At 45.8% G+C, this 26,174-nt stretch overlaps 1 protein-coding gene across 7 annotated transcripts in view; it reads right to left on the bottom strand.

Annotated features, from left to right (window-relative positions):
• Positions 1 to 26,174, bottom strand: part of CNOT2 (CCR4-NOT transcription complex subunit 2) — a 449,944-nt gene that overhangs the window by 173,155 nt on the left and 250,615 nt on the right. For all 7 annotated transcript variants that reach the window (XM_085652518.1, XM_085652519.1, XM_085652515.1 and 4 more), the window contains exons 5-7: positions 24,826 to 24,961; positions 24,528 to 24,710; positions 23,175 to 23,254 (exon numbers count right to left, since the gene is read on the bottom strand). In XM_085652518.1, the coding sequence (XP_085508644.1) occupies positions 23,175 to 23,254; positions 24,528 to 24,710; positions 24,826 to 24,961 (399 nt within the window). The remainder of the gene's footprint in view (positions 1 to 23,174; positions 23,255 to 24,527; positions 24,711 to 24,825; positions 24,962 to 26,174) is intronic.

The following is a 26,174-nucleotide window of genomic DNA, read 5'->3' as shown; positions in this document are numbered from 1 at the left end:
CGCCGGTTGCCGGCGTCGAACGTGGATCCACAGGAGCAGCCGGCGTCGAGCGAGGTCGAGACGACGCCGGTGAAGAAGGGAGCGGCGTCTATGTCCTCGGCGCCGGTAGATGCCAAGACTGCATCGCCGGAAAAAATGGAATGAAGGGGGCCTGAGGATAAGCCTGAGGAACCCCAAACTGAAGGCCATGGGACCCGAAGGTGCACCAGTGGAATACATGGCTCTTGAAAATACCCCGTACATTGCATTTAGATAATATGTGGGGTCCTGATCTGGTCCAGGGAATGCAGAATACTGATCAGGCATCACCGGACTCGGGCCAACCGGCGCCGACAGTGGAATTTTCGGGGCCGAAGGCTCACCCGGAACTGGAAGCTCCTCAACCGTAGCCAGAGACGAAGCCGGAGATGGAACCGGCGTCTGAGATGGAACCGGAGAATGAACCGGTGAAGCCACTGGAGAAGAAGGGCCAACAGGTGAATCCGGAAAGGATGAGGGAGATACAGAGTCCTTACGGCGTTGAGAAGGTGACTTCGACTTCGGAGCTGTACTCTTGTGAGAGTGACGTTGAGAAGAATGTCTCCTCTTCTTCTTGTGCTTCTTAGATCTTGAAGCATGCCCCGAAGTCGACTTCGACGCCGACCTCGATCTTGACCTCGTTCTTGATTTTCTCCTACCTCTCTGCTCTTTTTTCATCCTCGCGATGAAAAGCTTCGCTTCTCTCTCCTTGAGAGCCTTGGAACTCATCTTGCTACAGCAAGAACATCCATCCACATCATGGTCCGAAGATAGGCACCATACGCAGTCGTCATGTGGATCCGTGATGGACATATGCTTTCCACATTCACGACAGGGCTTGAATCCCGACTTCTTTGTCGACATTTTCACAATAAAGGACAGAGAAAGCCAGTAGAAACACAAAGTAACAGTGAAGCTACAGATAGAGATTCCCGAAATTCGTTGGCGTCGACGGCGCGGAAAAATGGGAACTGACGTCATCACGCCGACGAGGTCTTCTTATGGAGCCGGTGACATCAGCGGAGTCGCGAGCGGAGCCGTGTCTCTGTGACGTCGTCTTCGACCTCATCGGCGTGGACTGCTACAAAAGTTTCCGAATGTTGCTGGCGCAGGGGATATTCACAAGGTGAGGAATCCACTGGCAGATGTATCCATCAGAAACCCGTTTTATTTTTAATAAACGAAAAAGATCAAGAACAAAAAATCCACATCCTCCATACAGCAACATATAACACATTGGGTACATCAGAAGTATGGAATCGCTGCTTATAGCAAATTGGGAACAAAAACTAAATTGTGTAAAGATAGAAAAGAAGGGTGGGGGAAAAGAGAAAAATAATATTTAATAAAAATAGAAGGCGCCAGCCCAAGACCTTCAGCAATCACAAGGAAGGCTGTCCTCATCTTGCCGTCTGTTTTTATAATACAATTGGCAAAATTAACGAAGAGTTAGGAAAAGAGTGCTTAATTAAGAACCCATGGGGTAACCGGGTCTGTTATGTGCAAGCAATGGGCCTGTAACATGCAAGAGGTAAGCCCCTGGGAAGTGGTAATGAGAAAAAGGAAACATGGGGAGAATAAGGGGGAGCTGGAGGGAGAATTCTAGGCATCCTTAACGATTTTTGGGGGGTGGGAGGGTGTCCAGACATATTAGGATATGAAGTGATTGGTACATTGTCAGCATTGGTGGGAAGGTTCCATCCATTGCTGGAGATGGGTGAGATGTAACTATACGCCACTATTGCAATCAAGAGTTAGAGTACCCTTTAACAATAAACACAGATGAAGGGTGTCTGACTGCATAGACTCATCACAACTGGCACTTAATGTGCACAAAACATCCCTAACCTAAAGAGTCATCCCTGATTGGATCGAGACATTAAGACATATGTAAGGATGAAAAGTGGGTGATTCTTCAAAAACGGTCTACCAAAAGAATGATACTCAAGTGGTTGCAATGACCACATTACATTTCTACTTGTTGAGCTGCAAAGGTTAATACTATCTGGCGACCAGAAGCATTAAACTGGATACAGTACAACTGTCAACAATCCTTCAGTACCACAAACTCATTCATCTCCTCTTGTGAAGTGGCCCAAAGTGCAGTCTCAGGTCGACTGTTAAGACTATAAATCAGTCTTTCACTCTAGTCATTTCCATCAGTTGTTCATTTAAGATCGGTATTAATGCAGTTTTACATTTCTCTAGATGAACAATATGGCTACTGCTAATGCTACGACACAGGTTTATAATTAGTCTCTAGAATGTCAGTTGAGTCACAGGAGTGCAGTGGATGACAAAACTACAGATGCCACTAGAGCTTGGCTCATGTTTTCTAACCTACGACCAGAGAAGAGGAAGGGAAGAGGACGACCGCAAGATGCACATGGTCGCCCATAGAGGGAATTTGAGCACATAACATGTTTGTACAATTTCGCCTGAGACCAGTGCCAGTCATCCAAGATCCTGAAAAAAAACCATCTTGAGTTTGGCTACCTGAAGACCCACATTACACAGCTATATATAGCTGAGACTATAGACTCCTACATTTGGCCAAGGATTTGTGGTATAGAAGCATCAGTGGGTCCATCAGAGAACATAGATCACAATCAAGCATTGGTTTTAGGCAGTTTATCATAAGGCCACCATCAATAATGTCTTGTGTGAAATAGATTTATTTATCAAACCTCTCATGGTAATGAAATTTGGTTCTTAGTTGGTATTCTTGCACTGTACCAGAGGACAGCATTCAGATGCACTAAACAGTGGATCCCCAACTTCTTGTGTAGTAAGCACTGCCAGCTGGAGCTCAGTGCATGAAGCTATGCCATATGCATAAGCCAGATAAGAAAAAATGACCTTATAATAACTTATTTTTATGTTTCCTGTCTTGTGATAGCTTGCTTTGTTTTGTATCTTGTATATAGGAACATTGTAATCTTAACCTTCAGGATATTTAATATGCAAATGACATCTTGCTAGAAAATGTGCATACATTTAATTAATTGCCTTTGTTCCTTTTGGAACAGCATTCACCATTTTCTTCGCATATGACTATTTCCGCTACTATTTGGTATTGTAAAAGCATCTTGTAATTATGAACATTTGCATGTCTTGACAACAGGAGGCATGTGAGAAAGTGCCCTTTTTTAAATGACCCATACAAGATTTTCTGGACTAATGAAACCGTTTTTCCTTTTTGCCTCTGTGCACTGGGACACTGCTAAGCAGATCCTGTGCATGTGCTTGGATTTCTAAAAGCTGAAAAAACGGGCAAACTACTAATTGGCATACTTAACTTTCCAATACGAACATCGTATATGGTGCAGAAATACACCCATGGCAGGGAAAATTAAATATAACCTGTGGACTGCAGCACACTTGTGCCATCTACTAGCATGACAAGGGAAAACATGACTTCAGGCCTACCACTACAGCCTGACCATTGCACTTTACACCTGCAATCTGATCGGCCAAAATATACTTTTTTGACAGGATAAAAACCTTCCTTTTACGTATTATTAAGTCACCCTAAGTAGGATTGGTAGCCTACCACAAAAGTTGCATGGTACTTAAAAGTGGGGCATGTAGACATTTAACGTTACCATGTCCCTGCAGTGAGAAGGCCCACACAATTATTATCACTGTGGAAAGCTCTGAATGTCCTACGTGAAAACTAAAGTAGAAATGAATAAGTTACTTACCTTCGGTAACAATGTATCTGTAAGAGACATAATAAGAAATTTGAAAGGAATGTCCCCGCTATCCTAAATTTTTATGGGCAGTAGCTCCATATAAAATAACAGTGTCACCCACAGAAGAAATGAAATCACAGTTATTTATTCATCATATTTTAAAATTCATTACTTTTTTTGGTACAAAAATTGTTTTTCCATAAATATTTTCTTTTTTTTCACATAAATATTTTAAGTGAATAAATGTGAATACACAGTAAATAACACCATACATATGTAAAACAAGTAAATAATCACAAGACAGAACAAGCCCTAAAAAAAGAAAAATTGACAACACTATACAGAGGATTAACTCACAACCAAATAGACCATGACTGAATAACAAACCTACATGAATGTGAAACTAAAGAACTATCCTAACAGGACAAAAAGAATAAACATAAGACAGAAAATACAAAGCCAATACATCGCATAAAGCACATATAACGACAAAGGTGAAAAGCGCGCGTCCTACGTGAAAACTAAAGTAGAAATGAACCAAGTTACTTACCTTCGGTAACAATGCATCTGTAAGAGAGATATGTAGCTATAGATTCCTTACCTTAGAATTATCCCCAGGCGAAAGACTGGATCCGGACAAATTTTTCACAGCAGTACCGCTGCACGTCAGTAGGTGGTGTCGGTCGACTTTGCATCCGTCGTCAGCATCGTGGTCACCGGGATGACGTCGTGGTGTCTACTTAGACGCCGCCCCTGCGTGCTGACGTCAATTCAGACACGACTTACCACGCTAGAAGCGCAGAGCCATGCAGGACACTGACCACTGGTGCACATAACTAAGGCCCTGTAAGGGAGTCCCTCTCCCTAGAAGTCAGTTCGCAGAAGGGGGGGGGGGTGGGGGGGGGGGGGCGGGAGGATGGGTGGGGCGTAAAGGAATCTATAACTACATATGTCTCTTACAGATACATCGTTACCGAAGGCAAGTAACTTGTTCATCTGAAAGAGACCGTAGTTATAGATTACTTACCTTAGACTAGATACTCCAACAATGACAACCCCGGTGGAGGGTCTGCAAACTAAGTTCATACCAGAAAGTCCAGGAGAACCGAGCAGCCGAAAAAGCGGTCTCTCCGGACTTGGCTGTCCAGGCAGTAATGTTTTGTAAGCGTGTGCAGGGATGCCCACGTGGCTGCCTGGCAGATGTCAACCAGCTGAACTCCCAATGCAGTAGTGGCTGCCATCACCCTGGTAGAGTGGGCAAAGGTTTAGAGGCTGCTTCACGGGGGGTGGGGGGGAAACGAGCATTGGTGGTTAGGCCCGCCTGGCAATCATCCTGTCCACATGAGTCCCTGTGCTGGGCTTGGACCAAGTGCCCAGAAGGATGTCAGTGAGAGCCTCATTAAAAGGCAGCATGGGCTCCGAACAGGCTGCTGCTGGCTGAAGCACCTCAGTCAGGATGTTAGTCCTGACAGCCACCGTAGGAAGCTTGAGGCCTAAGGTCTCAGCCGCCCTATGCAACACCACAGTGTAGGAAGCTCCCTCCTCTGTAGCCACGGTAGGGGGAGAAAGCATACCAAGGTTTGGGGACGTATCCAGACCACTGGCATCACCCAACTCCTCTTGCCAGTTGCGGCTCCTCAAGTTGGTCTGCTAGAGGGTCAACAGACTCCTCCCAGTCCTCCTCACCCTCCTCTGGCTGCCACTCAGGGCGGTAGGGAACACCAGGGATGAACAGCAGTACGAAAGTACCCTCCGGCGCCGGTACCGATGTCGGTCAACGTTTGGTCCGCGCCGTGTCCAAATCGGGGGTAAGGTTGGGGTCGACGCCGGTGGTGGGCGCAACCGACATCAGGGGCGTCATTACTGGAATCGGCGCCGGGGAAGGTACCCTGAGGTCGACCGGCGCCGACCCGGATCCAGGCCTGGCATCGAAGGCCCAGGGCCCCCAGCTGAGTCCGTGGGGCCCGAAGGCGCGCCTGCGTGGTCGGGCTGCCCAAAGAAGCTGTGCAGCGCTTCGTAAAATGCACGATGCTAGGCAGGGGAAACTCCGGCTACGGGAAAAGGAGGTAAGCGTGGAGACGTCCCAGCGGGCTCTGAGTGAGGGGCTAGAGAGCGACAACTCTCTGGGACCGCGTTGCGTCGGCTGATGGACGGGGAGAAGGTGAAGAGCGACAATGCTTCTTCGCCTTCTTCTTGTGCGTCGACTTACCCGAGGATGCGAAGACTACGAGGGCGAATGGTGGTGATTCCGCGACCTGTCCCACAACCTACCCTCGACCGGGACCTCAAACAGCACGGAGAAGACTGCAGGGCCTCCAAAAGCTTTCAGGACCGCTCTCGCAAAGACTTCGGGTTCAGGACCCGGCAGTCTGAGCACGACTTTGGGTCATGGTCGCACTCCAGGCACCAGAGACACACACAAGGTGCGGATCTGTGACCGACATCAATTTGTGACAGGAGTCACAGGGTTTGAAACCGGGCCGATGGCTGGACATCCCTTGTGCACCAGGAGTCAAAGACTCAAAAAGACAGACAAAGGTCAAAAGAGGGTTAGTTAAAAAGTGACTAAGGGGCACGCTCTCTCCAGATCCGCGCTGGCTGGCGCGGAAAAAGAAACAACTGACGTCAGTGCGCAGGGGCGGCGTCTAAGTAGACACCGCAACGCCATCCCGGCAGCCACGACGCACGTGGAGTTGACGACACCACCTACCGACACGCAGAAGTACTGCTACGAATACATTTCTCCGGATCCAGTCTGACACTTGGGGTAATTCTAAGGCAAAAACTGCAGATTCCAGTTGCGGTTCCTTTGTAGTGAGAGCTTGGATTTCACCAATAGAGCCTGGCTGACATAATGGCCAAGAGGAAAGCCACTTTCCAGGAAAGGAACTTTAATTTGCATTTGTGTGTTGGCTCAAAGGGAGGACGCAACAGTTGTGACAAAACTGTGTTTAATTGCCACAAAACTGTAGGAGGCTTAAGAGGCGGAAAAGCTCTAAAAAGTCCCTTAATAAATTCTTTGACGAGTCGGTTAGACCACAGAGAGGTGTGATTTGAGCGTCCTCTATACCTAGAAATTGAAGCAAGGAGAACTCTTATGGAAGAGTGAGAAAGTCCTGATTTTGCTAAGTGCAAGATATAAGGCAGCGCCTGCTCCGGAGATGAAGAGAATGGATGCAATGCTTGCGAGATACACAGCTAAATGGAAGAGATTCTGTGTTTGGTGTAACATTCCAACTTAGACGGAGCTCGAGACTTCTGTAGTATCTTAGTACACTCCTTGGTAAGCCTCAAATCCCCAAGTTCAGTACAGTGAGGAGCCAAGCGACAAATGAAGAGGGAATTTGTGGATGAACCACTTGTCCCTGGTTCATGTAAAGAAGATTCCCCTTTGGAGGGAAGCCAATCGGAGAAAACTCTGATAGGCGATGCAACTCGGTGTATAAAAACTGTCTTGCCAAACCTGGAGCAATTAGACAAGGCTCTTGCTTCACTTTTTTAAGTACTCAAGGAATGAGTGGAAACAGGGGAAAAGCTTAAGCGCACATCCCCGTCCAAGGAAACTGGAAGGTATCTCCCCATGAATTTTGAGGAGGATGTCTGCTTGCAAAAAGAGGTCACTTTTTGTTGAGGAATGTAGTGAACAGATCGGATGTTGGGTAACCCCAGGATTGAAAAACCTCTTTCAAATGTTGGTCGTTGAGTTCCCATTCGTGGCACTGTTTGGAGGCCCTGCTGAGAGAGTCAGCCTTCTCGTTGTGAATCCCTGGCACGTGCTCCACTCGCAAGGCAATGTGGTTGACAAGGAGCCATTCCCATATCTGCTAAGTAAGAAGGGAAAGCGCTTGAGATCTCGTTCTGCCTTGCTTTCGGAAGTAAAACATTGTCCTAGTGTTGTCCGTCCTAACGAGCACTGACGCACCTTTGATCCGAGGCAGGAAGGACTTCAGACCTAAACGCACTGCTTAGAGCTCCAGAATGTTTATATGACACTCTGATTCTTGTTAGGACCGCTTGCCGTGAACCTGTAATTCTTGAAGGTGAGCACCCTCCATCCGTCCATCGACACATCCGAGGTTATCACCAGTTGTGGTACAGAGTGAATGAAAGAGACCTTGCAACAGGTTGTCCTTGACCATCAACCAGGCAATAGCGGCAGTCATTGATGCTGAAATGTGAACCTTTTCGTTCAATGAGCATTGAGGCAGAACTGACTGCGCATCAAGCTGTTCCTGCAGCGGTCGCATGCAAAGTCGGCAATTGGGAATGAGCGTAATGCAAGAGAACATCATCCCCAGCATGGACTTGTACTGCCTCACAGAAACTAAACTTTTTGTTGAAAAAAGCTTTGTCGTACCCATTTCCTGAGTGGGAAAGACTTTGCCCGGCTGTGTCGAGACGTGCACCCAGAAAGACCAACTATTTGGCTGAGATAATGGACAATTTTTCCAGATTGATGCGAAGACCTAGAGACTAGAAGAGAACCCGACAGGCTCTCGTTGAAATTTCTGCCGCTTGAAAAGATGGAGTCGTTATGAGCCAATCGTCCAGGTATGGGAATACCTGGTAACCTGAACGTCTTAAGAAGGCTGCTATCTGTGCCATGTACTTTGTGAACACCCTGGAAGCGGTCTTTAAACCAAAAGGAAGCACTTTTTGATTCGGTAATGGCGCCCTGACAATCTTAAACCGGAGACATTTTTGATGCTGTGGGTAGAACCTCAGCCTTCCGCCTACTGGTGATGTATGCTCGTAGGCTCTTGAATCTTCTCTTCCCCCTGATGACACTTTTTTGCGCCTCACCCTTGGGGACCTTACGAGGGTAGGCGTCTTCTTGCGTGCTGAGTCACTTCGAGGAGGGCTGATCGCCCCCTCTCCTCCTTTGGCCACGTCCGTTCCCTCTCCCGCGAAAGGACTGGCCCCGAGGTTGATATTGCCAGTTTTGCTTCTGCTGACTTTGTCCGTGACCTTCGCCCTGCTGACCTTGCTGGAACGCCTGGTGCGACGTCCCCTGTTGGCTTCCACCCCTACCGTAGGGTCTCCTCGAGGGATTTCCTCGTCTCATTCCCCTCAGCTGTAGGGCCCCCATGGACCTCGCTGTCTCGTTTTCCTTCTTGAGCTGGGTGAGCTTTTCGTCCACCGTTGCTCCGAACAGTGTCTCTCCGTTGAAGGGGGTGCCAAGGATGTTGTTCTGCACTTCCGGTTTGAATCCCGAGATTCTTAGCCATGCATGCCTCCTCTCTGTGACCCCTATGGCCATGAGTCTTGCTGAAGTCTCTGCCCCATCCAATGCCGTCTTTATACAGGAGTTGGCGATGTTCTTGCCTTCATCCACCAGGTGAGAGGCTCTCTGGCGGTATTCTTCGGGGAGGTGCTTTACTAGCTCCCCCATCTCATCCCAGTGTTGGTATTGGTGTCTATTGAGGAGTGCATTCGAATTCGCCATGCGCCAGTGCATTGCGGCGTTCCTCTCGACCTTTCTGCCTGTGAGGTCGATCCTCCTGCTCTCCTTATCCGGAGGTGGGCCCGAAGTTGCTGGAACGTTGGCCCTTCTCCTGGCCGTGGAGGCTATGATGGAGTCTGCGGTGACGCTACCCTTGATGTAAGGTGGGTCCAGGGAGGAGTGCTTATATTTCTTCTCTGTCCTGGGCGTGATCGACCGGCAGGTGGCAGGCTCCTTGAAGGCTTCTCTCCCCTGGTTCATCACGCTTTGTAGCATGGGGAGGAACTGACTCCTAGTCTGGATGGGGAGCAGTGTTTCGACGAGAAAATCGGCTTTCGGCCTCTCCTCGTCGAGTTTGACGCCGAAGGCCATTGCTGCGCTCTTCACCACCATATTGTATACCCCGATGTCGTCGGGTGGCGAAGGCCTCGAGGGGTACGTGTCCACGGCCTCCTCAGGGTTTTCGGTGTCGAGATCGTGCCATTCGACATCGTTGCTGGTAGATGCCGCCGATTCGTAGAACGACTGTTGGTCTTCTTCCTCGGCTTCTTCCTCATAATAGGGCTCCTCTTCTTCCTCGAGATCCCTTGTCAGCCCTTCGGCGTCGAACTCGCCTTCGACCTCGACGACGTCCGCCGATGAAACCGTTGGAATCTTGAATTCCTTCATCCTGGCGTCGAACTCCTTCTTCCTTTGAAGGATGTTCTCCATTTCGGCCTCGAGCCGCCTCTTCTTTTTCTCCATTTCGGAGATGCTTTCGGCGTCGACCGCGGGTCTCTTCGATGAAACTTGCGTCGACGTCGAACGTTCTTTCTGCGTCGATCGGCCAGTTTCATGGGACGATTTCGACGACCCTTGCCTTTCGGCGTCTTTCTGCCCCAGGGAGTCCTTTTGTAAGGATCCGCTGGGCCTTTTGTCCGAAGTTCCCCCTTTGGACGTCGAAGTTTTCGGCGCCGGGGTTCCCTTCGTGGACCTTGACTCAGTTTTTCTCGAGTCACCCTCGTGTTTTCGAGGTGTCTTTTGACTTGCGCTCGACGATTCTCTTACCTCGTCTTCTTTTTTCTTGTCGGTCTCTACGACCGTGAAGTTTTCGGCTGTCTCGGCGACGTTGTCCTCGTCGTCCGTGTCGAGGCCCAGCTCGTAGAGTGTCGGGGGTTTCCCTTTGCCATCCATGTTGGCGTTGGCTCTTCTCTGCCTCTCTCTCACTCTGAGTGTCTTCGGCGCGAAGGCTGAGCAGGCGTTGCAGTCGATACTCCGGTGATCCACCGGTAGGCAGAGGTTGCAGACCGGATGCTGGTCTTTCTGCGCGAACTTGTGGTGGCAGTTTGGGCAGAACTTGAATGGCGTCTTGTCCATTTCGCTCAGGGTCTCTGAGCGTGCATTCTCCAAGGCTGTCGAAGAAAAAAGGTTCGCTGGTCCTCTTTCTTCGCGCTCCTGATGAAATCTGTTCTATTCCTGATGTCTTCTCTTGATTCTATCGATGAAACTCGCTTTTCTTCCTTCTTCCTCCGAGTGAATTTCTGGAGCTTCCCGATGACGATCCAGACCCAACGGCGGAAAAAAGAATCTGAAGATGGCGCCCCAAAGGTGGGACTTCCGCAGGAAGCACGACGACGTCACGGGAGGTGCACCAAATGGTGGACGTCGACGCCCACCTGGGCTACAAAAAAAAAAAAAAAAAAAACAAATAAAAGACTACGAATCCGGACCCAACCACAAGATCGCGGAATAATGCACAGCATAGTGAATCCAGAAAGATTCACGCTGCAAAACTAACCTTTTTGTTGAAAAAAGCTTTGTCGTACCCATTTCCTGAGTGGGAAAGACTTTGCCCGGCTGTGTCGAGACGTGCACCCAGAAAGACCAACTATTTGGCTGAGATAATGGACAATTTTTCCAGATTGATGCGAAGACCTAGAGACTAGAAGAGAACCCGACAGGCTCTCGTTGAAATTTCTGCCGCTTGAAAAGATGGAGTCGTTATGAGCCAATCGTCCAGGTATGGGAATACCTGGTAACCTGAACGTCTTAAGAAGGCTGCTATCTGTGCCATGTACTTTGTGAACACCCTGGAAGCGGTCTTTAAACCAAAAGGAAGCACTTTTTGATTCGGTAATGGCGCCCTGACAATCTTAAACCGGAGACATTTTTGATGCTGTGGGTGAATGGGAATATGCAAATAGGTGTCTAAGAGATCGAGAGAAGAATTAAAATCCCCTTTTTCCATGAGAAGAAGAATCTCCTGAATGGAGAGCATCCTGAAAAATTGACTCTTGATGAACTTGTTCAGCATTCTGAGTTCCATGAACTGCCTCAATTTCCCATTTTTCTTTTTGATGAGGAAGAAGTGGGAATAAAACCCCCGGTTTTGCTGGTTAAGGAGTACTTCCTCTATGGCCTGCTTGAGAAGAAGCAAATGTATTTCCTTCTTGAGATCTGGAAGCTGATGGAGCAGAACTTTGTGCAGTGGAACATTTGGAGGATGCTGAATAAATTCTAGTGTGTGGCTATGTTGGAAGATATCTGGAACCCATCTGTCTGAAGAAATGGAGTTCCATTTCTGAAAGGATGCGGAGAATGCATGATCGTGGTGTGAGACTATGGTAGCAGGCGCCTGATGAGCTTCATTGTCTCCTATTGGAGTCTTGGGACTTTCCAGCAGATTGCTGCCTCTTGTTTCCTGCCGGTCTTGAATAAGACTGAGCGAGGTTAGACTGGAAGGACCGGTTGTATGGCTGGTAGGTACTCTGCGGATATGGCTGGTACCGCTGCTGAAATTGAAGACGGGATAAGAATTGCCCCCGACCTCTAGCCCGAAAGGGCTGAAAGCGGCGCTCGTGTAGATTGCCTAAGGCTTGGCTGTATCCATGTCCTTCTTGATAGATTGTAGCTTCTCGTCTATGGGCTTACCAAACACGCACTACATCAAGAGGCATATCTAAAACGTTGGCTTGGACCTCTGGACGAAAGGGGGTTGCTTTTAGCCATCCCTGGCGACGCAGAACCGTCGCTCCTGCCATCTGTCGAAATGCAGTGGATGAAACGTCCATAGCTATATCAGTGAGCTCCAAAGACGCTCTTTCTTTTTATCCTCTGGGAGATACTCCAACAGAGTAGAGATGTCCAACCACATCTGCCGGTCATATCTCCCCAAAATGGCAATGGCATTAGAGGCTCAAACGGAGGTAGCCACCAGCGCTGAGAGACTCTTTCCAATATTTTCGAGGCAACGACCCTCCTTGTCCAGCGGAGCAGTGCAGTGCAGGGAGATGCTGGATTCTTGGCTCTTATTTGGCTTGCTGCTTGCATGGTCACAGAGTCCAGCCTCGGGTGACCAATGAGGCATGCACGCGAGTCATCAGGAGCCTTGTATTTTCTGTCCAGTTTTGGAATAACAGCTGGAACGGAGGCAGGTGTTTTCATTAACATTAGCCCTTCTTGCCAAAGACAGTCATTTATAGGAATTGCTCTTACTGAACGTTGAGTGCCTGGTTTAAAATCATATAGAAAACACTCAGTGCAGTTGGCATTGGCAAATCAAAACTTTTGGAGGCACGCTCTAGAAGATCATGAAATCCCCCGATATTTGCCGGAGGGGAATCCTCAGCAGGAGGGTTAGGAAATGGTGCCATAGAGGCTATGTAGTCATCCCATTCATCATGGGCATCTGTGTCTGTTTGTATCTCACCTTCTTCTGTCTGAGCATCCGGAGTATCCTCCGTGATGACCATAGGAGGAGGAAAGGACTTCTCCCTTGTGGATTTGGGAGTACTTTGGCCCGGAAGAATAGTGGGTACCTCTTGGGGAAGTAAAGGCCTCTGAGGAGCATTTGCTTTGCCTGAAAACGCCTGTAATAGTCATTAAGCATGTGCCGGACATCAGACACCAGAGACACTGGAACTTACATTGATGGTTCCCTGAACTGATGATGCTCCTCCTCTCTGTCATTGTATGGATAACATTCCTGGAAGGAATCCTGCCTCTGCATGAAGCAAGTGTCTCTTTCCGCAAAAGAAAATTACCCTGCCAGATAAGAAGATGGATCATTGTCCTCAATGTACTCATCATCAGAATCTTGGCACTTGACCCTTAAATGCGATGGACTGTATGCAGGGCCAAACATAACTTCATCCTCCGACTCTTTGAAGTCCAGAAGGAGAACAGGAGGTATAGGAGATATTTTTGAGAAATCCTGAATTTGCCTGGGCTGAAGTAGATTTTTCCCTCTATCGATGGGCCCGTCGACGGGCTCGACGACGGTGCAACCGCCGATGCAATCGTCTGTGGTCCTGTCGACGGTGCGTGGACAGCCTTCGTCTGCGGGGGCGTCGTCGCTGGAACCGTCGACGGTGAAGGCCTCATCGACGACGTTACCACCGTTGTTGAAGCTCCCGCCACCGTTACTGCAGTCAACGGCTTGACCTGTGCCATCACCGACGAAGCGGTCCACGGTGCAGGACCCTCTGGTTTTCTTGAGGAGAGTGGAATCTACGACGCCGTCGACAGTCGAGAAGATTGGTCTCTGAGAGGAGTCAGAGAAGTAGACGCAGGAGGTGAAGAGGGCTTTGAAGCCTCTGACTGAGGTTTCTAGCGGTGTTTAGGCTCAGATTTGTCCTGGGACTTCGATCTCTTAGAGTCCCATGATGTGAAGAGGGACTGCACTCTTTTCTTTGAGGAAGAATGGGCCTTTTCCTCAGGTTCAGACTCCAAATCTGAAGCAGCTTTCCTTTTCTGTAGCCAGAGTAACAGCCTACCCTCCCATATCTTTGAGGGTTTTAGCTGAAAAAGTGTGTAAATACTTGCATTCCCTGGGTTTGTGGTCAGGGTAGAGGCAATATAGGCACTGTTTGTGGGGGTCTTCAGAGAATAGCCTATACTTCCCACAGGTCTTACAGGGCCTAAACAGCCATTTTTTAGGCTCTGGCATCTCAAAAGCAGGAAGGTCAAATGTATAAAGTCCAAGAAATACCTTTAGAGTAGCTAAAGCGGAGACTTGAGGTCAAAAGTTGAGAAGAAAATACTGTAACTGATCAGAGCTCAGGGAGACTCCCTATCACACGACGTGCAGTAAGAAATCTGAGGTATGGTGGATCTGTGGGGAAGGGAACTCTGAGGTCTCAGCTGTGACTGGATGAAGTTTTGATGTTTCACAATGAGGCTGAAAAGTTACTTAAGTGAGTTTTCTGTTCTATGGAGGTCTATGGTGATTTTGTTACTCCTATTTCTTATGTTACTGTGGGACTCCCACCATGACAACGGGAAAGATTCAAGAATTTGAATCTATAAAAGATTAAATACTGGAGAATTACGATATCATAGTCTAGCAATTGAAAGCGGCGCTGCCAGGCTGAATGACATGGGTTCTAAAAATCTGATTTGTCTCCGATTCTTTGTGCTAAGATTTTGTAAAGATAGCAATGTTCCCATGGTATCAACATGTGCATGAGATGGGATAACAAAGCCTGTCTAGTCCATACTAAAGTAAGATCATGCTGGTTAGCCTGCAGTAAGCAAAAGCTTGTGGCATCAGAAGAATCACATCTAAGAGTTAACATCTTAAACAGGTTTGTCATTACTCATCGTTGTAGAGGATGAAAATCTAACTGTCAAAACATTCTAACTTTCTTGGAAATCAGAAAATATATTACGGGTACTACTTCTTGGCAATGTTCTTTTACGGGTAATTGCTAAATGCTCATCCAGCAGGAGAGTCACATATTTTGACCAATAGCGGTCTATTTTAGCCTGTGCTTACATAGCTTACAGATCATTTTAAAGCAGTGCAACTATTGAACCACCTTTGCAATAAACTATTAAGTCTTGCCTGTGAAGCGTGAAGTTTCCACCTAACCGGAGTAGTACAGTCCAGGAGAGCAAAGAGTTAGTCATTTACTTATGAGCTAGAGTCTCTCGAGCTCTGTCCTCTTCACTGCCCTTTGCCATAAAAAGGACTGGCACACAGTTACAGACATTGTGTTGTCATAAGGAACCCCTATGAAAAGCAGATCTTGGATCACAGATGAGTGCCTCTGTGGACTTGGCCATCTTGTTGTCCTATTTAACTTGTGCAAGTTTATCACCTCCATATTGCACGATCAATGTTAAACGTTACACAACATGCAAATTAAACAGCACTGAACTTAATGGTATTGAAAATTAGTTGTTCACACAAAAACTTTCAATGAAAAGTTTAAGCATGTCTTTAGGAGAACCATGATTGCCTGAACTACGGTTGCTGCCATTTTCTTGGGTTCATAAAGTAAACATTGGATTAGGTGTTAAATGTCATCCTACTGCTACATACTATAACAGAGGATGTCTGTGGGGGTTTGTGAGGTGCTAATAAGTAGAACATATGGCCTCAATTTCTTTGCTCCAGCATCTGTTTACTCCTGTGATCTGGATTTAAACACACAGTAGAGGCTTTGCTCACTTATCATTTATGAACAAGGAACTCTTTACTGGATTGTGTCTGATGTATACAAAAATAAATAATGCTATTAGGCTAGTATCTAAAATACACAAGATGGGATTTGCAACAAAGGAGTAAATACTGTTCATTTCATGCAAGTCCTACCCTTTTCTTTTTATAGCCAATGTGAGCTTAGAAATGAGAAGCACCACCTTGTGTTGGAAGGGGGGACCTGTAGTAATGTTATTTGTTATTAGAAATACAACTGAGCAATTTAGAGGACCATGTGAGGGAAGCGTGCTTGCATGCAATATACTGAAATTCCTTGAATTCTTAATATATGTAATGTAATCAAAAATAATCATCTTTTTTCACAAACATATGGTGTTGAAAGACTTGACAGAGTGGTGGTCAGCTCTGCCACAAACATGTTTATTTCAACATTTAACTGATAAGTGTATGTTCAAACATGTATGCCTATACCATATAGAGCTTTTAGCAGTTTTACATTTTACAATACATTCATCTGAAAATATTAACATTATAGTACAAACATATGCATATGAAACTACTTAGGATAGGATTCATTACGAAAGCCCGCTCTTTTTCTTTATTTTAAACTCCCTGTGCTTTTAATGCCACAGCAATTGGCTTGAGAGTGATGACTGACAGCAACAAAAAAAAAGTCACTCCAAAAAACGGTTTCCTGTGTTTAAAAAAGCAGACAGACAGGGAAACGTTATGCCCTCTGTCTGTAGCTGTGTTTAAAAAGCAGTCAAAATGTAGTAGAAGGAACCCTATGTCTAATATTAATTGTTATTATTGTACATGAGGTTGTAGAAATATTTGTTGTTCTATAAACTTGTGTACAATCTCAGACATGATAGGTATTGCCAGTTTTTGGCGACAGACCTTTAACGATATCTAGGTCATAAACATAAAGGTTACATTTATAATGAAATGTCTATTACTGCCCCATTCTCAGTGAAGGGTAGCCAAAAATGCATTCAAACCTATTGAAGGCCATATGAGCTGCAGGATTACCTGGTATTCAAAGTGTTAAAGGAATATGCTACTTACCAGTATGCATCTGTTCTTGGCATGTAGAGCTGCAGATCCACACACTAGAATAGATCGCCATCTGGTGTTGGGCTCGGATGCTTGCACGTTGTTGTTGTCTTGGAAGAAGTCTTTGTAGTCACGAGATAGGCGACTCCTCCCTTGGACGATAGTGCGCATGGGCATCAACTCCATTGTTAGATTGTTTTTCGCCATGATGGGAAATTATGGCGTTAGTAGAAGAGAAAGATGTCCATGTGTGATATCTAAGTAAGATAAAGCTGGAACAGATACAGGTCCCGGGGAGGTGGGTGGGCGTGCGTGGATCTGCAGCTCTACATGCCAAGAACAGATGCATACTGGTAAGTAGCATATTCCGTTTGAGGCATATGAGCTGCAGATCACACACTAGCATAGACTATATAGCAGTATCTCCCCTAGCGGCGGTCAGCTGTATCGGTTGCAGCAGTTTGAAATAAAGTTTTAAGGACAGCTTGGCCCACAGAAGCTTGTTGCTTTGCTTGTACATCAACACAATAGTGTTTAGTGAAGGTGTGTGTTGTAGACCATGTGGCTGCCTTACAAATATCTTCTAAGGGAATGTTCCCTAAGAATGCCATGGAAGCCCCTAGTTTGCGTGTGGAATGCGCTCTAGGGGGAATTGTTAGTGTGCGTTTAGCTTTCTGGTAGCATATTTGGATACATTTAACTATCCACCTAGCAATCCCAGATTTGGAGATGGGGTTGCCCTTATGTGGTGGAGAGAAAGCTACAAACATGTTTTGTTTTGCGGAACGATTTAGTTCTGTCAATGTAGTAAAGAAGGGCTCTTTTAACATCTACAGTGTGGAGAGCTCTTTCCGGTACAGAGTCTGGGTTTGGAAAGAACACTGGTAACTCTACTGATTGGTTAAGATGAAAAGGAGATATAACTTTTGGAAGGAATTTTGGATTTGTCCTAAGAACCACTGTTACGATATAAATGTAAGAATGGTTCAAGCCTGGATTTCACTTACCCTTCTGAGGGATGTGATTGCGATAAGGAAAGCTACTTTCCATGTGAGGAACTGTAGTTCGCATTTATGTAGAGGCTCAAATGGGGGTCACATGAGCCTAGTAAGAAAAATGTTCAGAATCCACACTGGAGAGAGTGGTAATCTGGGAGGAATAATTCTTTTAAGTCCTTCCATGAAGGCTCTGATCGCAGGGACTCTAAAGAGTGACAAGTACTGTCGATTTTGTAAGTAAGCTGCTAATGCTGCTAGGTGGAGACGTATGGATGAGTATGCTAAATTACATCTTTGCAAGTGCAGTAAGTAGTAAATGATGTTCTGGATGGATGCATCCAGTGGGTGTATATTATTGTTAGTGCAGTAAATGGCAAATCTTTTCCATTTTGCAGCATAGCAGGCTCTAGTAGCAAGTCTTCTGGCTTCTTTTATAATGTTCATGCAGTCTGGTGGCAGGTTAAGGTAACCGAACTCTAGGACTTCAGGAGCCAGATCGCCAGATTCAGTTGACCTGGATCTGGATGTCTGATCTCTCCATGGTTTTGGGTTATTAAGGACGGGGGAAGATGCAGTTTTTGGTGTGGAACTAGAGAGAGTTCCAGTAGTGTTGTGAACCACGGCTGGCGTGCCCATGTGGGAGCTACTAGGATCAGTTTGAGAGACTGCTGCCTGAGCTTGCGTACTACTAGTGGAATGAGTGGGAGAGGCGGGAAAGCGTACGCAAATCTGCCTGAACAGTTCATCCATATCGCATTACCCTTTTGACTGTGAGTGGGGAAACCTGACGGCGAAGGTTCGGCATTTCGCGTTTTCGTGTGTGGGGAATAGATCTAGGTCTGGTTGGTCCCTTTTTTGGAAAAAGGGTAGTAGAACTTGGGGATGTAGTTCCCATTCGTGGATCTGTTGTGTCTGTCGACTTAACAGATCGGCTATCTGATTGTGAACCCCTGGAAGGTGTTCTGCAAGTAGGTATATGTTCTGAGGAATGGCCCATCTCCAAATGTTTTGTGCGAGGTGGGACAGCTGCAGAGAATGTGTGCCTCCTTGTTTTTGTATGTAATACATGGCTGTCATGTTGTCCGTCCGGATGAGCACAGACTTGTTCTGTACATGTAGTTGGAAGAATTTTAGTGCTAGAAATACTGCTAGCAGTTCTAGGTAATTGATATGGAGCACTCTGTTGAGTGGTCCACTTGCCCTGAGTGGTGTGTCCGAGGCTCCCCATCCTGTGAGTGATGCGTCTGTTGTCAGCACTATCTGTGGAAGAGGCTCTAGGAACGGCCGCCCTTTGGACAAGTTTGTAATGTTCCACCACTGTAGAGAGCGATGTGTGCGGCTGTCCACCCACACCAGATCTGTGAGTTGTCCGTGAGCCTGGTTCCACTGACGTGCTAGACATTCCTGTAAGGGACGCATTTGAAGTTTTGCATCAGGCACAATGAAGATGCAAGATGCCATCATGCCTATGAGCTGCATGAACACTCTGGCTGGAAGAGAGTGTTGGTTTTGAAATTTTGTGATAAGAGCTTGTATACTGGCTATCCTGGCTGGACTGGGATATGCTAGGGCTGTGGAGGTGTTTATGGCAGCTCCTAGATATTGGTGTATATGAGAGGGTTGGAGAGGAGACTTGGGATAGTTGATAGTGAACCCCAAGTTGTGTAATAGTTGGATGGTTTGGTGAGTGTGTAGAACACATTGATCTAATGACTTGGCTTTTATTAGCCAGTCATCTAGATACGGGAAGACAGGAATTTGTTGTCTTCTGAGACGTGCTGCTACTACTGCAAGACATTTTGTGAATACTCTGGGCACGGTTGTTACCCCAAATGGAAGGACTGAACTGGTAGTGTTGTCCGTCCACCACAAACCTTAGGTACTTCCTGTGAGCAGGATGTATGGGAATGTGGAAGTAGGCGACCTTGAGATCTAGTGTGGCAAGGAAATCACCTTGTTGCAGCAGTGGGAGCACTTGTTGAAGAGTGATCATATGGAAATGATCTGAGTGTATATACAGATTTAGGGATCTTAGGTTGAGTATTGGTCTCAGAGTCCCGTCCTTTTTGGGGATTAGGAAGTAAAGTGAGTATACCCCTGTCCCTTGATGCTCTAAGGGAACTGGCTCTATTGTGTGCTTTTGAAGCAGTGAGAGAACCTCTAGTTTGAGGAGCGTAAGATGGTCTGCGGACATCGGACGCTGTTTGGGTGGTATGTGTGGGGGGTAGCTGTAAGTTCCAGGCAGTAACCATACTGGATAATTTGTCTTACCCACTCGTCTGTAGTGATGGAGTTCCAGACAGGTATGAACTGTGTTAGTCTGCCCCCAACTGGAGTGGAATGGTCTGGGGGGAGCGGAGGAAAGTCACTGTTTTGTGGCAGGGGAGGTGCGAGTGTTGTTATTACCTCGACCTCGTCCCTTGTTCTTGTTCCCTCTGTATCCGCCTCTGAAATAACCTCTACTGGGGGATGTTTGTGTAGTGGCTTTGAATGTAGATGCGGTTTCTGTGCCCATGTTTTTGGAGGCTCCTCTGTAGAAGGAGCGCCGAAAGGAGCCACGCGTTTGTGGAGACTGTAATGCTCCCATGGACTTAGCAGTCTCGGTGTCCTTTTTCATTTTTTCAAGGGCAGTGTCTACAGCTGGCCCAAATAGCTGTTCTTGGTTGAATGGCTGACTGAGTATGGTAGTTTGTACCTCTGGCTTAAAGCCTGAAATGCGTAGCCAGGCATGTCGTCTAAGGCACACACTGGTGTTAATTGATCTAGCGGCAGTGTCTGCTGCGTCAAGTGCACATTTAATTGACGCATTTGAAATTAGCTTGCCCTCTTGGATAAGGTCATTTGCCTGGGTTTTATACTGGTCAGGTAGATGTTATAAGAGATTTTCTAACTGGTCGCAGTGTGCCCTGTCATATCGTGCCAGTAGTGCTTGGGTGTTGGCCGTGATAAGCTGCTTGTGCCGCTACTCTTTTGCCAGAAGCTTCTAGCAGTTTGGATTCTTTATCCGGGGGTGGTGCATCTCCGGAGGTCTGGGAGTTGGCGCGTTTCCTAGCATTGGAAACGACCAGAGAATCCAAAGGCAACTGTCCTTTGATGTAAGTAGGATCTTCAGGGGCAGGCCTATATTTCTTTTCTATTCTAGGGTTAAGAACCCTGGCACGGACGGGGTCTTTAAATACTTCGGGGGCATGCTTACTGACTCCTTTGATCATAGGTAATATTTGCACTGACTTTTGAGATTGTTCAAAAGTATCTAAGAGGAAATCTTCCTCTGGTGCGTCGGAGTGCATTGTAACACCATGATAAAGTGCAGCTCTATTTAATAATTGGCCAAACCCCCAGGTGATCATCTGGGGGAGATGGTTTTGAGGGATATGGCTATGGGTCTGGTAGGTCTGTTGGGATAGGGAATGCCCAATCATCAAGTGGTAAGGTATCTGGATCTGTGAACGAATCATTAGGATTACCCCCACCCCCTAGGTCATCATCATCATCATCCGGAGGTGGTGTATGTGGTGGAGAAGTTACAGGTAAGGGTGGTGTAGGCAGAGGAGGTGGGTTAGAAGGCAGTGTAGGATTAGAAGGGGGCATAGGCGATGTTGCAGAGTCCTTCTTGTGTACAGGAACTGAAGCAGATGGTGTGTCCAGTTTTCGTTTTTTACATGGCACAGCCGTGACATGTCCAGTTTTTGGGTTGATATAAATCTTTTTCTGCCTTGGATCGATGGGATCTGGGTGAAAAAGTTCTTGTTCCTCGGTAACAGTTTTCGGTGCCGATTTTTTCGGCTCCGAGCGAGGTTGTGGTTGATCCTTATAGGTTTTGGGTTTTGGCTTTAGGAGTTGTATCAGAGTCCTTAGCCGTTTGTTTAGGTGTCGAGGATGTTAGTTTTGGAGTCGAAGCCGGATCTTAAGGCTTGGGAACCTATGAAGCCAGCTTATCTATGGGCCTTGGCGTTTGGAGGTGGAAGGCGTCGGAGCCGATTTCGGCGCAGAGTGTTCTTTTGGCTTCGGTGCCGAAGGTGCTGGCGGGACAATGACATGCGGTTTGCTCAGTCCCGAGATACCGGAAGGCTTGTCTTTTTTCTTCGGAGCCGAGCCTGGAGGCGGGGCTTCTGAAGGATGTTTTCGTCTCGACTGGGGCCAACAGGCGAAGTCTTGACCACTGCCTTTGCTTTTGGAGGAGCAGGGGCAGTAGTACTCACACGTTGCCCAGGAGTGATGAGGTCGTCTGAGTCTTCTGCCTCGGAGATGATTTCGAGATCCTCGGAATCTTCTTCTGGGACATCGGGGCCTTCATCAAAGATGTCCTCTGGTTCCGGAGCAGGTCTCTGTGCCATGATGTGTCTTCTAGCCCTTCGATCTCGGATGGTCTTTTTGGATCAAAAGGATGCACAGGCTGGACAGCTGGACTTGTGGTGGTCAGGTGATAGGAACAGGTTGCAGACCTTGTGGTGGTCACTGTGCGGAAATTTTGCTCCACACTGGGGGCATTTTTTGAAAGGCGTCCTTTCCATGAGCTGTAGGCCTTACGGCGTGGATCGGCCCAGCTGCCCCCGTCGACGTCCGGAATCGAGCCGATGAAATCGATGTTGAAGATGAAGGTGATTCAATGGTTTCTCTGTAAAATTTGCACTTCGAGAAGCTTGGAATTGAGATTTCCAACCGGAGCGAAAAAGTTGCATGGCGGAAAAAAAAAATCTAACGATGGAGTTGATGCCCATGCGCACTATCGTCCAAGGGAGGAGTCACCTATCTCGTGACTAGAGACTTCTTCCAAGACAACAACAACGTGCAAGCATCCGAGCCCAACACCAGATGGCGATCTATGCTAGTGTGTGATCTGCAGCTCATATGCCTCAAACATAATGTTTCTTAGTAAGCAAAAGTTATAGAGGAATTTTAGAGATATTCTACATTTACACAAATGCACATGCACAGTAAAGTAAAACACGCAGCCATTTTGCCCATTTTTTCTAGTGTGTTCAATATTCATTGGACTTCATTACAATCATTGATAAGAAACAGTAGGATACATCAGATAAGGCACCATTCACCGAATTCAGATGTGTAAGGTTCTTCCAATTAAGTACAGCCATGTCCATTATATGCAAAATGAGTAAGTGAACTACGGAATAAGGCATACTAAATTTTCTTTTTAACTCCACTTATTTGGAAAGCTCAAAAACTGAAAATTAAAAATTTGCACCTTTTATGAAAATAAAAATTCTACTGAGAAAACTTGCACAGTTCTGTCACATTGTATTCTTTGAAACAGGACAAACTAAATCCACTTACCCAGGGTCCCATTACAATCATCGCCTGTTCAAATTTGGGCAACGCACCCTTTATTTTTTATTTTTTTATAAAAAACAAATTTTGTTCTTTGTATTCAATCATGCAAAACATTTTTAATGAAGCCTTAAGCACACACATTCTTCTTTAAGAATTGATCTTCCTCATTCAGCCACAAATTGTACTATTTGTCCAGCATTTATTAGACCCAGCTATAGCATAAAAGGACATATTTCAAGCGTCCTTACCTGTTCCATTAAAAATGTTACTAGATAAGGAGTTGTTCATTCCAAATGCCTGATTCCTGTTCATTCCAAATCCAGACATGCTGTTTGTATGCAAAACAAATAGTTAGGGGGAGGAACAACAATCTCATTTAGGGGGAGAGAAACCCCCAAACAATGTTGGTGTACCCTTTCCCCCTACTAAAATTTGGAGATACTTATCGCACTTAGCCTTTCCGCTGCAATGATTAAGATCCACTTAGTCAAATCAATGAACGTCTACATTCAAGCAAATCATTTTAAGTTTTTACTCAATTTGAGGCTGAACAATGTTAAATTGTGTACTACATTTACATGAGACACTGAGCTGCTCGTAATAAAACTCGAAGTTGATAATAAGTGCCACCGTAAATGCACATTTTATTCCATACGTTTTATTATCATAACAATTCACTGATTGTGGTTGGTTACAAAATGTCATTGCTGGTATTGAATTTTTACAGACAATATGAATACAAAGTTGATGGCTGTGGAGTTGCTGCAAATAACTGAACAGAAAAGGACCATGACATTTCAAATTCCAATCTCTCAGTGACGTATAGCAGATGACAAATGCTTAGCAAGACAAACTAGCCCGTGCACATAGATGTGCTAGGGATTACATTTCCCATCCCACATTTAAACGAGGAGAACAAAGGCAGAAAGTAGGATCTAATTTAGATAATGTTAGGAGATGCTTATGCTCACAGGCTTCATCCACTCATCCATGCATTATATATGGTTTGCAAGGACTGTAACAATCTTGCTGGATATGAAATTAGGTAAATATTTTTTCCTCAATATGTTGTGTAATGTTTTCGCACAGTATTGCTAAAGTATTATTTTCAATTTAATCGATACAAATATTCGGTGGTAATTAGACAAATACTGAACAAATAATGCAAATAGTACAGTAAATAAATAAAGCTGAAATATACATTAAAAAACGGGGGTAAGAGCAAAAATGGAACTTAAACAGTTATTAGTGGGGCCAACTAAGAAAATGGGTGGATAGAGCCCCATCACAAATATTAAAAGGGAAGAAAATAAAAGAAAATCGGATATTTACATTTGATATCCAGAAACAGTGACTAGAAATTATTTCAAGATAACTTAAAAGAAACAGAAGCGCAATATCAATTACATCGAGATTAATCTCAAAGTGATAAATGATCAATTAATTACTACACGAAAACCAAAATATAGGGCTATCCTCACTGCAATTTCCTTAGATACCATAATTTGCCATTATACTACAGTGGCCGATAAAACCATCATGATGTTAACAATTCTTCAACCAAAATCTTTTAAGCATGTAACCTGTGTAATCCACCTCACCTGTTTACAGTAAAAGGCTGCCGAGAGGGTTGCTGTTTTGGCATACAAATGATGCTAGGAGAACTTCTGTTTGGACTGCCTAACCCTGAACTGCTCATACTGTTTGTCCTGTTGGGAATTCCAATACCCTGCCCCACCTGGGTGTGGTTCATCATATTCCTGGGATTCATTGGCAAAATGCCCCTGCAAAATCAAACACACATTTATTTGACAAAATCTTTATTAATACATTTTTTACTTTAGACTTTATTTTGTACCAGGCCAGGATCATTGTATTGTATTTTTCAGGAAAGAGTACCTGCTTGGAGATGGTGGCGTATGAAGTGATACTGTTGTTGGTGTTACATGGCTTGGTAACTGATTGCCTTGTGATAAGCTGCGATTCAACTGGGGAGTGTTGTTGCTCATTCCTCGCATCGGAAGGCCTAGTGCACCTATAAAAATATAATCCAAGATGACAGAAGTAAGAAAAAAAGCATTCAGCGCTACTAAAGATTAAATTAACTACTACTGTGTTCAATTACAGCTAAGCATTGCAAAGTCAATAGGTCATATGTCTATACTGCAGGTGCCAAGCTATTGGTTTTGTCATTGTAAGTAAACTGTTAAAAAAAAAAAAAAAGAAAGAAGAAGAAGAAGAGTGACAATCAGAAATCTAAAATAAAACTAAACACACCTCAAGGTATTTGTACACTGAATTCAATATTTTCAATCTTTATAAACAATGTAAAAAAAATAAATATTTTCAATGCAGGAAAAACTAAACAGAAGTTCAAAAGCTGTTGCACCTGATTCGGCGTAAAAATAATAGCTATCTCAGGCCTCCGGCTCAACCTGGCAAAATTGACCTTGGTACCCCTTCACCTCTCCAGGGAATGCTTTGATTGGCAATCAACCACTCCCCTCAGGCGGCAATCATTCAATAATCTCGGTATATGGATCGCCCTGCTCCCTAACCTAGAATGGGGATTAAACAATACTCCACTTGTCAAAAAAGCCAAAGAAGACCTCAGGCGCTGGCAAACCTTACCACTCAACCCACTTGGGAGAGTGGCTCGGTTTAAAATGATGATCCTAACCCGCTTCTTATACGTAATCCAGAATACCCCCTTCTACTTTCTACGCAGTTGGTTTAGAGAGATGGATGGCATCTCAGGTTTCTGTGAGGAGGAGCGAGACCACGTATCCCCCTCGCCCGATGCCTGATCCCACCCTTCGACAAAAGCATGGGCATGACTGATCTTAATCTATACTACGTAGCCACCCGACTACTTGTCCTCCACGACTGGTTCACCAGGGGCTGGTCTGATTCAGCTTATAAAACAGAGCTCAGAGACTTGGAATTCCCTCAAATTCAAGCATTCTTATATGGAAGCCCAATACCTGGAGCAATACGCCCGGTAACCCGGGCACTCCTGGTGGTCTGGCGTACATCCCCGAGATATACGTGCAGGGACAAAAAACTGAGTCAACACACACCTCCCTGGCAAGGCACATGGCTGGGGGAAGTGACGGCACTTGAGGGGTTAAAAAGATGGGACCACATTGGCATATCACTGCCTGGCGACGTATGGGTGGGCGACCACATTAGTACGTTCCTGGATTTACAGAGGAGGCACACCCTTCATGCTTCACAATTCTACAAAT

Source organism: Triturus cristatus, chromosome 4_1 (assembly GCF_964204655.1).
Source record: "Triturus cristatus chromosome 4_1, aTriCri1.1, whole genome shotgun sequence".
NCBI lineage: Eukaryota > Metazoa > Chordata > Amphibia > Caudata > Salamandridae > Triturus > Triturus cristatus.
This window is presented reverse-complemented; position numbering and strand designations above follow the sequence as displayed.